Source organism: Thermobia domestica, chromosome 4 (assembly GCF_964235325.1).
Source record: "Thermobia domestica chromosome 4, izTheDome1.hap1.1, whole genome shotgun sequence".
Classification (NCBI taxonomy): domain Eukaryota; kingdom Metazoa; phylum Arthropoda; class Insecta; order Zygentoma; family Lepismatidae; genus Thermobia; species Thermobia domestica.
This window is the reverse complement of record NC_137457.1, coordinates 225,396,613-225,413,691: the sequence shown is the minus strand read 5'-3', so window position 1 is coordinate 225,413,691 and position 17,079 is coordinate 225,396,613. Positions and strand designations below refer to the sequence as shown.

At 35.5% G+C, this 17,079-nt stretch overlaps 1 protein-coding gene across 1 annotated transcript in view; it reads left to right on the top strand.

The window, feature by feature from the left end:
• The first annotated feature begins 13,585 nt into the window (after positions 1-13,585).
• LOC145683877 (acid-sensing ion channel 1-like) overlaps positions 13,586-17,079 on the top strand; it is a 97,543-nt gene continuing 94,049 nt past the window's right edge. The window contains exon 1 of the mRNA XM_081755508.1: positions 13,586-14,237. Coding sequence (XP_081611634.1) covers positions 14,059-14,237 — 179 coding nt within the window. The 5' untranslated portion in view covers positions 13,586-14,058. The remainder of the gene's footprint in view (positions 14,238-17,079) is intronic.

Sequence of the window (17,079 nt, the reverse complement as noted above, 5' to 3'; positions counted from 1 at the left end):
GGAAGAACACCTTCGGATAGACAATTGAGGAGGGGGGGGGTACGTCATGGATATGAGGGGGGTAGGCACCACTCTTAACATAGTATTATCTCAATTTTTTAAATACTCGTTCAGCTGTTTATTAAATTTGCTAAAAGTTCGTAGTTCTCTGATAGCTAGGGGAAGGGCAATCCAGGCCTTAATACTTTGGTATCTGATGCTTTTGATGCCATAATTTAATCGTGGTTTTGGCTTTTCAAGCTCTTTGTTTGTCTTTGCACGTGTACTAACTGAGTGTTTTATTTCAACAAATTGTGTTGAAAATGTAATTGCATCTTTCTTGAGGATTCTGTACATTAGACAATTTATCCTGTAAAGATAAAGTTTATCTAATTTTAATATGTTCAGTTCATGGAATAGCGGATCTGTATGTGCAAGAAAATGTTCTTTTTTTATTATTCTTATTACTCTCTTCTGAAGAACAAAGAGCTTATATTTAAGCTCAGCACTTAAGTTTCCATACCAGGCTTCGATTCCGTATGAAAGGTATGGGTGGATGAATGCATAGTAATATATTCTTGCGATAGATTCCGAAAACATTTTTGATATTTTAAACAATAACCCAGTGTGTACCGAAACTTTTTTTTCCTGATTTCAGAACAATGTTTCTCCCATGTGAAGTGCTCATCAAACCAAACACCTAGGTATTTTATGTTTTCAACAACTGTTACTTTTTGAGAGCTTATTGTAATAGGATAGTTATTTATGTTTTGCATTTTATGTCTGTTTCTAAAAAATACGCACTTAGTTTTGTCAACATTTAAAGTTAATTTGTTAATTCGAAACCACTGTGATAATCTGTTTAACTCAAAATTAATCGATTTTTGTATTGTTTTAAGCTCTGGTCCTTTCGTGAATATAACTGTATCGTCCGCAAACAAACAGCACTGGGAATTTTTCAATACACATGGCAAGTCGTTAATATACAAAAGGAACAGTAATGGCCCTAATATGGAACCTTGAGGAATTCCACAGTTTACAAGTGCTGTGGTTGATGTGTGTGCATTCACACTAGTGTATTGCAACCGATTCTTTAAATAGCTTTTCATAAGATTGAAGGCGACTCCCTGTATTCCATAACATTGTCGTTTCTGCAGTAATATTTTGTGGTTTACGGTATCGAACGCTTTTTTAAGATCAATAAACACACCTATCACATAATTACTCTCGTCAAGAGCATCTGAGATGTTGTTTAAAAGACTATTAATGGCAAGTTGTGTAGACTTATTTTTCTGAAACCCATGTTGTTCTTGAGTTATTATTTTATGTTTTGTTATGAACTCTATTAATCTGGAATCTCATATATCTTGCTCAAAACGGGGAGTATCGAAATTGGTCTGTAATTAGTTTTACATGATTTCTTACCGCCTTTGTACACTGGTATTACTTTCGCAATTTTCAATCCATCAGGGAATATTCCTGTTTCTACAGTTCTATTAATTGTGTGTTCAAGAATGGGTGCTATTTCCTTAGTAGAATCTTTGATAATTTTTGTGTTTATATTGTTATGTCCTGTGCTTGATTTGTTAGGTAAAGCCCTAATTATGCTGCATATTTCAATTTCACTAACAGATCTGAGAAATAGACTTGCCTCAACATTTCGAGATATATGGTGAAAAAAATCCCCTGGTAATGATTTTATACTGGCCGCCAAGTCCGTCCCAACTCCTATGAAAAAAACTGTTGAACTCATTTGCTACTTTTATCGGGTCATTAATAAGGGTTCCAAGTTCATTAATGATATTTATTTCCGCATGTTTTCCCTTTGTTTGAATATTTATTGCCGATTTAATGATCTCCCATTTTTTCTTGATATTATTCCTTGCTTCTTTTAGACGACATTTAGACCATAAGGGTACTTCTGTTTGATAATTAGATAAGTGTGAGTTTATGTTTGTTTGATTTTTTTAAAACAGTAATATTAGTATTGAAAGAATATTTTTGGAAATTTAATGGAATTACTGCTTCTGCCTATAGTTTGAATATTCAGTGGCATATCGTTATGCATGGTTTAGCTGATGGGTGAGACTGAACAAGCTACAGATCTCCTTCAAATGGAACAAACTTTTGTACTATGACAATGCAGCCAGGTCTTTGTATCGGAGATAATACATTCAATCTCAGTCATTATCGCAAATCGAAGGGTAATCACACACTTTGAAAGACGCATTGTATTGGGCTGACGATGTGTGTGAAGTCACCATACATGAATGCAACGAACTATTGTATATTTTACAGTCTGTGTGGTGCATGTCGTTCAGTTCCGGTCTTCTGGACATTTGTTTGTTCTGTAACTCCTTTTGGGTGCTGCTCTTTGTTTGTATGTTATCTCTTCATCACTGATGACTGAGAGTATATGAGATGCAGATATACAATTTAATATAGGGTCTGAATGACCTATACTTCCACAGGAAATCGACCCTGAAGCACCAAAGCCGAGAATGCTACTTTTTAATCAAAAGTTCAGTAGTTCGTTATGTGTAATCCGGAGATCAGTTCTCATTCTAGTACTTGATGGCTTTTTTGACTGGAGTTCATTACGTCTTAATTCAATTGCCTGACAATACTAGGTAAAAGCTGAACATTCTGCGCCTCCACATGAAGTCGAAACCGATATACGCGCTTACCATTCAATGCGTAATATTTTACTTACTTTCCTAAACCTTCTTATATATAAATAAGAATGTTTGTATATTCACTATGAAAATCAACACCGTTGAACCTTAGAAAGGATTAAAATACAGGGTGGGCCAAAAGTATCGTTATAACTGTAATAACTTTTTTTATTTATCATTAGTTTTCATTGATATTTGACAAACTTAACGACCATTGGATAGAAGATAGTTTACATTTATGTGTGGAGTATAATCTCAGGTAGTATCCACCATTATGGGACTCACAGATACGGCCCTGCGTAACCTGTGATTTATGACAGGGGTCAACACTCCTGATCCGTCCGTATTTCTACACGAATATTGTAATTGAGCTTCTGTATTTTTTGTGGTTTGTTCACATACACTTTGCCCTTCAGATAGAGGGGCCGCGGTGGCTCAGTGGTAGAGCGTTCACCTCTGGTGCTTGGGGTCCCGGGTTCCCAGCTTCCGCCAAGTGAACTTTGTGGTGGACAAACACCGTGTGCGTGGGTTTTCTCGGGGTTCTCCCGTTTCCTCCCACTTTCTTCATTCCACCATTTCATTCATTACTCATCATCACCGTCTCCTTTAGCCTAACCGGCATAATCGTGGGACGTAAAACTCAAAGATTTCATTTCATTTTTTTCCCTTCAGATAGACCGAAAGAAAATAAAAAAGTGAAGAAGTATGACCAATGATCGTTTCTGACGTCATGCCACACCACAGAATGCACTTCACAGTATAGAGTTCGCACTCATGCTTACAAGCCCCGTATCTGTGAGTCCCATAATGGCGGACATTTACCTGAGATCCTACACTGTAAAAAATCGTTGTGTTATTTCAACTACATGCCTATGTGTTAACACAATTGTGTTAAAATATAACAAACAGGTGGTTAGAACAACTCACTCTCCATTTGGCGTTGTGTTTCAAATACCGGCGGTTGAAATGACACACAGCCTGCGTGTTAAATTAACAAAAATGCAGAATCTTCGGTGTTGTTTTCTGCGTGGTTGCCAAATATGCTGGCCATCTAATTATAAAGGCTTATGTCGAACACAGTAGAAAGAAATACTTAAACAAATCCAACATTTCAACGTGCAAACCACGTGTTGTGTTCTCAATTGTTTTACCTAATGTTTCTGAAGAAATACAGGTATGTCAACAGCGAGAAACAACACCGTATTACAGTGTCACTTCTACACTGCACTAGAGCTCACCAGTCAACATCGGGGACTGTGTTTTCAAAAATTGCGGAATACCAGTAGAAACACGATTAAGAGGTAAACATACTATAAGGATATATGTAAGAGCTTCCTATCACTCTTAAACAAGTTGTTGGCGAAGGTTGTGTTTCGAACTAAATACTTCACAATAAGTGTTGGGGAGGACGACAAAAAAGTTTATGAAGATCCTCTAAATGAAGTGTTCTCAACTATTCTAGTAAACTATTCTTATTTTAAAAGTAGAACCTTCGGTAATCGTAAACATGCACACCACAAGCTTTTCAAACACAGAAAGATGTTTCCATCAACATCGTACACATAATTATTTCAACACCGAAATAGGTGTCGTAGTAACACAGAATTGGAGGAGTACTAACACCAAAAACTGTGTTAATCTGATGGTCTGACCTTGAATTTTAACACATGGAGTGTTGAATTAACACCAAAACGGTGTTACTTATACGGCTTTGACCTTGAATTATGACATAGATTGTGTGTCGAAATAATAAGAAAATGGTGTTAAAATAACACAGGGAATATGTTATATTAATACTTGACATGATGTAATATTAACACAAAATAATTAACAACTACACATTGTGTTACTTTCTTCGTGTTGGTGCAACTCCGCCACAAGTAACACTCAACACTTTTCCCCACACTACCGACCCTGACATGGTGTCGAATCAACACCGACACTACTAACACAGGTTCGAATTTACCACCGCTCAACACCGGTTGTGTGCTATAAACGTAACACACCGCCTGTGTTAAACGCTAATACCGGGAGATCTGTGTTGAATTAACATCGCATAGTTGTAGTCACGCTGGAACCACTGCCCTGTGTTAAATTTGAGTTAAATTAACACAATCATTTTTTACTGTGTATTCTACACGTAAGTGTAAACTATTCCCCATCCTTGCTTTTAAGTTTGTGAAATATCAATGGAAACTAACGATACGTAAAAAAGTTATTCACGGTTATAATCACCTTCGTGACTTTTGGCCCATCCTGTAGTTAGCACTTGGGTCTACTTATTTATATATTTTTTTTATCATGTTACTTTGATTAAAATGCGCACATGAAACTCAGTATCTCAGTATGTAAACTGTATATGACACATGCATATAATGCATAACCTTTTCTACCAATATTAAGTGGAGATATGCAATATATATATATATATATATATATATATATATATATATATATATATATATATATATATATTAGAGTGGTCAATAAATATCAATTTTCAGATCGGGCTGGTCTCACCCCCTAAAATGGATCCATATGGGATCAAATTAAGCCAGGAGAAAAATTAGCTTCATTGAATAATATTAAATGGTGCCCCAAGCGACCTAAAATTTTGAATCCTATTACAGCACATAGTATATGGGAAAAATCTGGAATAAACTCATGTAATTTAGAAACGGCTAAAGGTAATGCGAAGATACCCTGAATAATAGAAATAGAGAAAGAAACATATCTAATTTTGTATAGTACTGTCATTGCGGCCATCTTAAAATCCGCCATCTTGGATTCAGGTCAAAATTTTTAAATAGAAAGAGGGTCATGTGACATATCGTTTTGAGGATCGTTCTACCGGAAGCACAATTTTAAAGATAGCTTTAGTCGTGTAAGAATTATTACCTGTGAAAAGATTTCTCCTTTTCAGATTAATAATTCTTACACGACTAAAAGTAAAGACATTAGTTTAGCGCGAAAAGAACGAAAGGGATATGCATGGCTTCAAATTAAAGAGGAACGCGAAAGAAAATGCACTTCTGAAAATAATTTGTTTGAACTTACGCCAAAAGACATGGAGCAGTTCAAGTAATGAAGAGCAAAACCCAGTTGAGAATGTTAGAGAAAATGTAAATACGAATGCGTGTGTGCTCGGACCGTCCAAGAGATGTAAAAGGGGGAAAAACTAATTTTATTACTCAAAGACTGGTGTTGCTCTTAATCGATAAAAGATCACTCATAGAGCAGCAATACATATTCTGACAGCGACGGCAGAGGCATTAGGCCATAATGCAGAGGAACAAGCAATAAATGGGTCTTCCACTCACCGATGCTGAGAGAAAACCTGTTGTGAAGTTGCACAGAACTACAAGAAACAATTTCAGAGTGCATCAAGTGCGTTAGTTGTGCATTGGAACGGAAAACTACTGCTGAATTTGACTGGCAGAGAGACTGTTGGCAGGTTATCAATAATTATTACAGGAGATGGTCATGAGAGGCTAATTGGTGTTCCCATCTTGTCGTCATCAAGAGAAGAACATATTGATTCTACTATAGTACATTCGCTTGAAGAATGGAACTTGGTAAAGTTCGTGCAGGCAGTTTATTGTGACACTACTCCTTGCAATATGGATCTTGTCAACGGTGCTTGCATTCTCTAGAGCAGTAGCTCCAAAATAACATTCTATACCTTCCTTGTACAGTGCTGGAAATTGGTATAAAGGCAGAGGGACATTTGATAATAGAAGGAGGCAAGAATGCCGATGATGGATAAAGATGATATATTTACAAAGTAACATTTTAGACTGTACAAAATCAAAAGCATATCGTTTGCTAATATGTCACTGGCACGCATACTTTACACAAAAAGCGAAATGAGACGATTGTCGGGTGGAAATTGGTATAAAGGCACCCACGGTTACTTGTTGTTTGGCGCCCTCTACACGTTCATCATTTCTTCTGATGCCACTTTGAGAATCAGCAGACATAGTGCGATAAGAGAAGTGCGGGGGTTAACGTCTTTGAGCTGTTGTGTGGGCCATGCCTCGTGGAAAATTGTTGTCGAGTGAGGAAGAAGCACGTGTCTGTGCGTACAAGGACATGGGCCTGTCAAATCGGCAAATTGCAAAACAGCTAAATCGTTCAAGTTGTGTAATTGATAATTACGTTCGATTGGGCTCACAATACGGAAAGAACGGGAAGTATGGTAGAACAAGAAAACTTTCCGAGGCTGCGAAACGATTAATTGTGCGCAAGGAAAGGGCCGGAAATATGTCATCTTCGCAAATTGTGGCTGCTTGCAACTTACCTGTCACATCCAGAAGAGTGCGTCAAATTTTGAATCAAAATCCACATCTTATATTCAAGAAACGGAAGTGTAAACCCCCCCCCCTTAGTGCGACGCATAAGCAGGCGCGACTCCAGTTTGCGGAAACACATATGTCGTGGACATCTGAATGGAATCACGTTGTGTTTAGTGATGAGAATAAGTTCAATTAGATGGTCCGGATGGTTTTCAATACTATTGGCATGACCTTAGGAAAGACGAGAAAGTGCAAATGAGCAGAAATTTTGGCGGAGAAAGTGTTATGATTTGGGCAGCGTTTTGTGTTAAAGATACATCCAACATTGCATGGCTCAACACCAAAATGAATTCATCTACGTACATAGAGATGTTAGAAATAGAATTGGTGCGGATGTATGAGGTGTTAGACGATCAGAACCTGATTTTCCAGCAGGACAACGCTGCTATCCACAAGGCAGCAGCAACCCGACTGTGGTTTGAAGGTAAGGGCATCAAGGTTATGGAGTGGCCAGCGAGAAGCCCGAATCTTAACCCGATAGAAAACCTCTGGGGAATCCTTGCGCGCAATGTTTATCGCAATGGTCGGCAATTTGGGACGGTTGCCGAGTTGAAAAACGCGATACAAGAAGAGTGGTCAGCTATTCCACTTCAACAACTAACATATCTCATAAACACAATGCCGAAGCGTATATTCCAACTCATTCAGAAGAAGGGAGGGTCAATCAAGTACTGAACATCTATTTTCCTTTCTGTACCGCGCACTGTATTTTTATTTTTTGCCAAAGACAATGGGTGCCTTTATACTAATTTCCATCCAAAATGGTCTAATTTATATTTTTGTATAAACTACGCGTGCCAGTGACGTATTAGCAAACGATGTGCCTTTGATTTTATGCAGTCTACAATGTTACTTTGTAAATATATCATCTTTATCCATCCTCAGCATTCTTGCCTTCTTCTATTTTCAAATATCCCTCTGCCTTTACACCAATTTCCAGCACTGTAGACACCACATTTATGAATTAGTTTTAAAATGTGTATTTGATAACTGTTGTGTTTTGCATCTGGACCGGACGTTCTCCTATTGAAGTGTTTTCAGAACGAGTGGTCTAGAATAGATTGCACTAACTTTATTCCAGGAATTGATGATGATGATGTAACAAACAATATTTCCAATGTAAGAAATGAAGTGTTGAATTTTGCTATCAAACTTGTAGAAGCAGGACACTGCAGAGAAGATTACAGGGAATTTTTAGAACTGACCATCATATTCTTGGGTGGCATACCTCCTTGAGGAGTTTTCTTTCGTTTGCCTGGAGCAATTCACCATGTAAGGTAGATGGGAAAAGCAAGCCACTATTTAAAATATTTCTCTTTCGCCAACAATTTGTTTAACGAAGCAAATAGAAACGGGTCTTCGGAGAGTATGCACTTTTTGATCCGACTATATGTTCACAGTTGGCTTAAATGTGATCAAACATCCCATTCACCATTACAAGATCTACAATTTTTGAAAGATTTGTACAGTTAAAGACAAATAGATACTGAATTATCTGAAGTGGCTCTTTCTAAATTTTCACGCCGGCTCTGGTACTTGACGGAGGAACACTTAGCATTGGGGTTTTTTGATGATGGAGTTACCATAATGAAAAAGCAAAAAATGGTTGAAAAAATTAAAACTATAAGGGGAAACCGTGAAGCAGCAAAGAGGCTTGACGCAAGAGATGATACCATAAAAATTCTTGTGAAAAAAGAAATCCGTGATGTTGTTACAACAAACAAATTTTCCTCGAGAGATTTAAAATACCCAAAGGGTTTCTTGAGTGTGATCCGACTTCATGACCAAATAACAATGACTATCTTCAAGGAAAGACAATAGTTTAATTCATCCACGTAGCAAACGGTGTGCAGAAAGGGGAGTGTAACTAATAGAAGATTAAAATAACGTTCTTACGAAAATGAGGAGCACAAACAGTTTCTTTTGCAGATAATAAAGGCCCACAGACAATCTTTTCCTATATGCGACAAAGTGAACTATGTAGCAAATAAGATTCATTACTTACCAAAAATATACTACATAAATAAGGGATATTTCGACTTCCAAGTTATAATTTTTCTTTTTCCTCATAATGGTCTATGAATCATCTTGATGGAAGAAAACTTATTTGTAGTTCAAAGAGAAACAAGCAGTTTGTTTCAGTTTATGTAAAAGACTTCCAAAATTCTTACATATCTGTGTTCCATAACTGCAATAAAATAACATTACATGAAGCATTTTGTTTTTCATACGTAATAACTCTTACATGAATATAGGTAACTTGAAAATAAGACCAGATTTGTGCATCTGAAGGTTTAAAATTTATAGGACAATTTGGTATGTCATAAGAAGCATTCTCACGTTTATTTGAAGTCGATAAGTCAAGTACTTACCGAGATATTCGGAATTTTGTAAAAGCTGACAGCGTTACCAACTTCTACAGCGCAAAATTCTCAGCTTTTACGAAATTCCGAATATCTCGGTAAGTACTTGACTTATCGACTTCAAAAAAACGTGAGAATGTTTCTTATGACATACCAAATTGTCCTATAAATTTTAAACTGTAATGTAGTTATAACCTTTTTCGAGTTATTGCACCATATCCAAACTCGACTTTTGTCTTTTCTGTTATGTCAACATTGTTTAACGGACCCATCTAACGGCCAGAACCGTTCTGGCCAATATTTAAATTATTGTGCAAAACTAGTGTGTACCTCATTCCCTGTGTGTGCAAAAGGGGTTTAAATGTGACACATATTTAATGTTATTTCTCGAGAAGTTTGCAACACTGACCTGCGGGTGTGCTTTATCTTTCGTCTTCCTTTTTAGTGTGGAATTCAATTATGAAATACAATTTAGGTCGTTCCATTCAAAAAATCATAACTTTATATTGGGTTGGCAACCCTATTCATCCGGTGATGTCAAATAATACGTCTACCAATGTGCCCCTTTGTATAGTTGCTTCGTGTAAAGTTTCGCTTCTCTTTCTCTTTTGGTTTCTCCGTCATCAAGGTTTGACATTATAAATGACGCATATATATATATATATATATATATATATATATATATATATATATATATATATATATATATATATATATATATATATTAAAAACGGCGTTTTTGATTTAAAAACAAGTTTTTTTCATGATTTTCCTGACTGGGAAATTTTGTTTTTTAAACATTTCAATTTTAATGAAGAAATAACAGTACTTTCTACCTTTCTCTTTCCATTATAACACGAAAAAGTTTTGCTCGCTGTATTCTGAATGAAAAAAAAAAAAAAAAAATATGAAAGGTTCAATAACCAAGGATAATCGATTACTCGATAGGAAAGAAAAGGGCAAATTGGTGGTAGGTTTTCTAGTTCGAACTAATATTTTTGGCTGACAGTTTAAAAGTGTTAGCGACAACTGTTTTGAAAATGTAATGGTTTGACTTAGTAGAACAAAATTATCATTTGGAATTTATGCAAAAACTAAAGCTTGAACTACTTTTTGGATCTAATGATACCTTCTATGTAGAAGGCTATTTACAACAAGTATATCTATCTATATGTGCATAACGTTTATTGAGGCCCTTAAAATTCGAAAAAATATATCCAAGTTTCCTTTTTCAGACATATTTACGCAATGTAACGAAAGAATAAATTCTGTAAATAATGGACTTTTACTACCGTTAAACTAACATTATAGCCAAAATTAACGTTTACGACTTCAATTTTGTAAATCTGACTTACATGGTACTAGGTTCTAATAGAAGATCTGAAGCTCTCAATAAAGTGCACCTTAACGGAGTAAGCAAAATTCTACATCAAAAGCGAAATGGGTTTGCATCTCTTTCTTGGTTCTCCTTGTCTGACAGTTTGAATTTACGCAACGCATACAACACACATGACAATATGTATAACTTTAAGAAACTTGATAGGGTGGATAGGCAACCAATATGATTATTGTGATATGTTGGGTTACATAACTTACACTTGTGGCTACTGATGAAAAGCCAGTTCGGAAACCATAAAGATAACCAGCGGGACTGTACTTAAGGGTAATAAGTAGTGAACATCGAAAGACAATTTTAAATTGTAGAATCCACCACAGGAAAACGAAGATGATATTTGAACAAAAATAATCATAAGTATTTTTTTTTTTTTTAAAAAAGAAGTCAATTTCGTTTCACAGTAGATTCCAAACAATGGGAATTCAATACTTAAACTTGAAGTAGAACTTGCATATCTAAAAGTACTGGTTGCAATAGATTAATAAGATCAAAGATAGAACCTTTTCCTTGCACGCTGATTTCATATCAGGAAGCCATTACTTGCTATGCATTACTGTTTTTGTTCTATGGAGATAAAGATTGAAATCGTTAATTTGAACCACTTCCGGTTTGAATAGATGCTTAAGGGAGAAGATAGAACATACTCTTGGAAATCTGAATCGATTGCAAAAAACTGCATCTCGATATCTGTTACCGTTTTTGCTATATAGAAATCAGTATTGAAACCAAAAGTAATAGTAAATTACAACCATTTCCGGTTCAGTAGAGTGTTGCGGGTTGTGATGGCATGTTTTCTTGACATTCTGAATCGATTGCAGAAAACTGATTGTTGCTATATATTACCATTCTTGTTCTATGACAATAAATGTTAAAACCGGAAATGATTAATTTTATCCACTTCTGGTTTGAATAGAAGGTTAGTTGAGAAGGAAGAACTTATTCTTGGGAAACTAAATCAATTGTAGAAACCGCATCTTGATATCTCTTACCATTTTCGTACTGTATCTTTCAGTTTAACGTCCCATGCTTATGCCCTTTAAACTAAAGATGATGATGATTAAGGCAAGTCAATGATGATGGAAGAATTAGTGGAATGAGAATTTGGAAAGAAATGCTGGTGTTGTGTATTATAGAAATCTCTATTAAAACCGGAAATAGCGGCAAATTTTAACCATATCCGGTTTTGATACAGTTTTGCAGGTTGTTATAGCAAGTTCTTTTAACACCCTGAATCGTTTGCACAAACCCGTTTGTCACTATCTAATAGTCATTTTTTACTATGGCGATAAATATTTAAACCGAAAATGGTTTATTTTAACCACTTCTGGTTTGAATAGAAGGTTAAAGATTGAACCTATTCTTAGGACACTGAATCGATTGCAGAAAACCCATCTCGATATTTCTTACCGCTTTTGCTGTGTGGGAATCAGTATTGAAACCGGAAGTAATATTCAATTTGATTCATTTTCATTTTAATAGTGTTTAGGATACTCATGGTAGACTGTCTTCAGACGCTAAATCCTTTGCAGAAAACTGCTTCTTGCTATTTGTAACCGTTTTAGTTTTTGACGATAAATGTTGAAACCGAAAATGATAAATCTGAACCTTTTCCAATGTGAATACAGAGTTAACGAAAAAGATGAAACAACGCTTGGGACGCTGAATCGATACTTTAAAAAATCAATATCTCTTACCGTTTTTGCTCTGATATCTTTCAACAGACGGATGGACAAAACTGTTCTATAAGGCTTCCGATACTTATGCATGCATACTTTGAAAAAAAAAAAAAAAGGTTCTTTAAGTGGAAAAACCTCCATCCCCCCCCAAAAACTATTTTTGCTCCTCTAGTTAAATATAAGATAGTCTTTTCTTTTTAATAGTGTTATCTTATTAATATATGAAATGTATTAATTGCATACAGTATTGGTATGATTTTATCACATTGGTGTATCTTATATAATTATCAAATTTGATTGTATTAGTATCATACATGGCAGATCGAATGCAATTAACAGAATACCGTGTTAAAAGAGCCTTGGCTGAATCCAGGTCGCCTTAATAAACATTTGAATTTGAAGGCAATTTCCATGTTTACTTGTTCTAAATAAATCAATTCTTGATTTAAAATACCCCTGGTAATTGGAAACATGTCCCAGTGTTTCCGAAAATTCCACTAAAGCGTTAAAAGGTTGAGGGTGCAATTCCTGTAATATTTTCATTTCTCATTTTGTACTGATAAAATGATACAGGAGAAGAAATATATGAACCATTTAAAACTATTTTTTCAACATAGCACTTGAATTGGTCTAGATTTTTATCATTATACTTTGAATAAAATGCATATCCTTAGAGTGTAAAAGAAGTGTAACGGGTACACCATTTGAAATACATTTTTGAACACATTTAATTCAGCAGTTGGGTCAAACTGGGTTTTATCATTTCATTTGGATTCAAATACACATCCTGAGGGAGGAAACGAGGTTCAAATATACCTTTTAAATATTGTCTATAAGCCTATTGTGTGAAGACCTGGTATTTCAGTTAGTAAATTTATAAACTTGAATTCCAAATATTGTTACTAACTACGAGTTGATTGAAGACATCGCAACAAACATGCAACTTGTTAAAGCAACCAACTGTAACATTCAAATACATCTTTCTTTTTAATAGTATGATCATTATGACTTGTCAGCTCATTCATGCCGGACTTAACAAATGCAGTTTTTGCATCACCCATTTACTCGTGGGTGGAAAGGAAATTACTTCCAACGGGAAGCAAACAGAAACTCGTTAAATCAGTTCCGTACCAAGCCACGAACAAAAACAGTGTTCACGTTGAAGCTCTGTTAAATGTCAACACCTAACAGACAGTAACAGACAGTATCATAAGACAGTAACATGTGATATATGATGTATATCCTGCAGAAGGAGATGAAACATGTCTTCATCAATGTGTGCTGCATTTATTGTATTTCTTGTATGTGATAAATGATGTATTTGGAGTTTATTAGTGCAACCATTCTCAGTAGACTTGAAGAACAAAACAAAATAGTGCTTACGTAACCCAACAAGATCAGTGCTTCTTAACTCCCATACAAGTGCTAATGAAGCAGCAACACTTAGCATCAATTTACAACGGAACATACACACCTATGCGGGCAAAGTTTACAAGGATTTTCCTGTCGTAAGCAAGTTATCTTCTTGAGTGTAGTGATTGTCTGTCGTTTATGCGTTTCAAGTACTCATTCTTTGTTTCCACCGTACTTAGTGTATAGCCAGAAGAAAGAACTATGGCATCGAAAATTACAAACTCTCCGATTCAAAACTCGGAAACTACTGTTCCACCTCCAACACCTAAACCTCGAACTGCTGTTCCAGCAAATACTATGAGTGTTCTTCCATCTTCTCCGGAACAATTACAAGTGCAAGAAGATAATCCAAAGAGTGACGACATTTCTAGCACAGCCAAGTAAGTATACGTATAATATGATACTCTAGATCAATGGTGGCCAAACGCCGACTCGCGGGCCGTATTCAGTCCGCGAATTAAAAATGAAAACTGTGTAGCCGTATTCAGTTCCATTCTTTTGAATCCATGATCAAGAGGAAGAATGTAGGTATGATAATACAATGGAACGTTCAAAAACGAACACCGATAGGATGTGATGTTTTGTTCGAAAATAAGAAGTGCCCAATACTCACAATTTAAATTACTCACAACTTAAGCGACAATTGTGCGCAATATACAGTAAATACATTATATAAGTGTAAATGTAGGCTAATAGCGAAGAAAATGTAGTAAGCTTCGACTTACTAGACGATAAGAATGAAAGTCTCCGTTGTAAAGAAACAAAGTGTCGTTGGGGGATATATATCCCCCAACGACACTTTTATTATATACATGGGCGTGTACTGTAAAGTATATTCTGTAAAGTAATTTTATTTTCAAATATTTCATCATCCTGTAAATATCTCTTAATTTGCACACTGACTGTAGCTACTAGACCTACATGTAAAGTAAAACAATAAGAACAAGCAACAATATTATGAAATACTGAAAATGTAGAGGACTCACCAATCATAACGGTATTTTCAGTGTAAAAATGCGTAATGTTTTTCATTGTTCAAGCTTCTCTTTTACTATATGTAAAATTTGATTTAAACTACCGGTACTAGCTGAGCAAAACAATTCGTTTATTGTAAAACGTATTCTATTGTAAAGTAGGCCTATTTGAGATCTGAGACTTGGATGAACTAGTGTTGTCCAAAAGATTCGTGAAATTTTTCATTGTCTCCACTCCCATCTCAAAAATGAGACAAGAATTGTTGTTTTTCGTCTCGTCTGAAATTTAAAAAGGTTACTTGTCGTTTAGTAATTTCTCGTAATATTAACTATATTGCATTTTTATTTAAAAAAAAAATACACTCTTTAAAGAACACACTTACCGGTACTTAAATATCTTTTAATATACAGTAGTTGATGCATTAAAAAATATGCTATATACGTACTTTCATAAATGACACAAATATGGCTAAAATTAAACGTACATAAAAAAAATATAAAATGAAATGAAATCTTGAAGTTTTACGTCCCATGATTATGCCGGTTAGGCGAAAGAAAACGGTGATGATGGGAAATGAATGGAATGGTAGAATGAAGAAAGTGGGAAGAAACGGGAGAACCCCGAGAAAACCCACGCAAACGGTATTTGTCGACCACAAAGTTCATTTGGCGCGAGCTGGGATCGAACCAGGAACCCCATGCACCAGAGGTGAATGCTCTACAACTGAATCACCGTGGCTCTCATAAAAATATGAACACACAGAATTCTATTAAGTGAAATTATCACTTTAATCACAATTATATAAACTGAATTAGTAGTTCAAGTTAACATTGCAAAGCAAGTACTGTAAAATATGTTAAATTGTCCACTTCTTTAACTAGGCGTCTGGTTTGAGACGCCTTAGGCTGTGGAATAAGAAAATATACGCATATGCAATTAAGTTGGTATCCAATTCGATCGAAATTGACTATGGCAAACTAGGCAGTTTTTACTGTACAAAGATAAAATTTGTAAAGAAACATAGCTGATTGAAATCATGATCTAGAGTAGTAATGACCGATTAATAATGCATTGCGAACCAGGGAAAAAATAAGAACTGTACTTTGGGGGCATTTTTCTTATTTCCCTTCCCCCAAAGCGACGGGTGTCTAACCGTATGCGTAATTCATACAACTTTTATTCTTTTCTGCGTATCCTATCTCTTGTTTCATATGTGTGAACCAATTAGGGCCTGATCTAGAGTCGTCATTTGAGGAGGATAGGTTGTCAATTACCTCCCTGAGTTTGAGATACTCATGTTGCTAAATAAATTATATACCTACCCACTAATATACTACAGGGTGTCCCAAAAGTCACCGAACCAGATGTTTAAGACCGCATAACTAAAAAACTAAATGAAATGAGAAGGAACGCTCTTTGCAACAGAAAATCCTATATATTGAGAAAATTTTCAGACACAAACATGTTTCTTGTCATGCATGATTTAAATAATAAAAATTAAATATGTTGCCAGAGTCGGATTTTTTTTTTTTTTTTGCAAATCGATTATACTGAATCACAGAAGCCATACTTGTAAATTTTTTCAGCATTTCTCAATACTACCGAACAATCTGGATGCCCATATATTGAATTTGTCAGAAAAAGTACATTGATGAAGTCTTACAAATATTATACACGTGTATTATTGAGCTCTTCACAAAATCCATGTTTTTACAATAATATAAACCACGCTGGCAACAGTGCTGCTGTCAAGTGTCACTGACAGATGGGTTTGACCTCTAGCTAGCACACTAACACACTTTTAATGAAAAAGGAGAAAGTTGATTATTTTAGGAAAATCTGAAAACGTACATACACCTTGTAACCCTGAAATGTAGCGATTAATTTTTCATTTGTTTATGTGCCTAGAATAGTTGCTATCTAGTTAGCTGTTCGTTGTTCGATAGGTGATGGTGACCACTTGTACTGAAGTGCTTAGTTTTTCACAATAAAATTCTCTACGCAGGAAAGAGTGTATATTGTGGAACAATTCTTCCGAACGGTGTCATATTCTGGTGTAAGAGAATTTCCCAGACTCTCTTTTGCACAGAAGTCAATAATTTTTTACCCTAGTTCAAAGGTTTTGCGAAACTGGATCAGTAGCAGACAGGCTACGTTCAGGACGCCCCTCTGTTTTGGTGGCTGGCGTTATGCAGCGTGTTGAATAAAGAATTGTGGCATTACCAAATAAGTCAGTTAGGAAGCTCG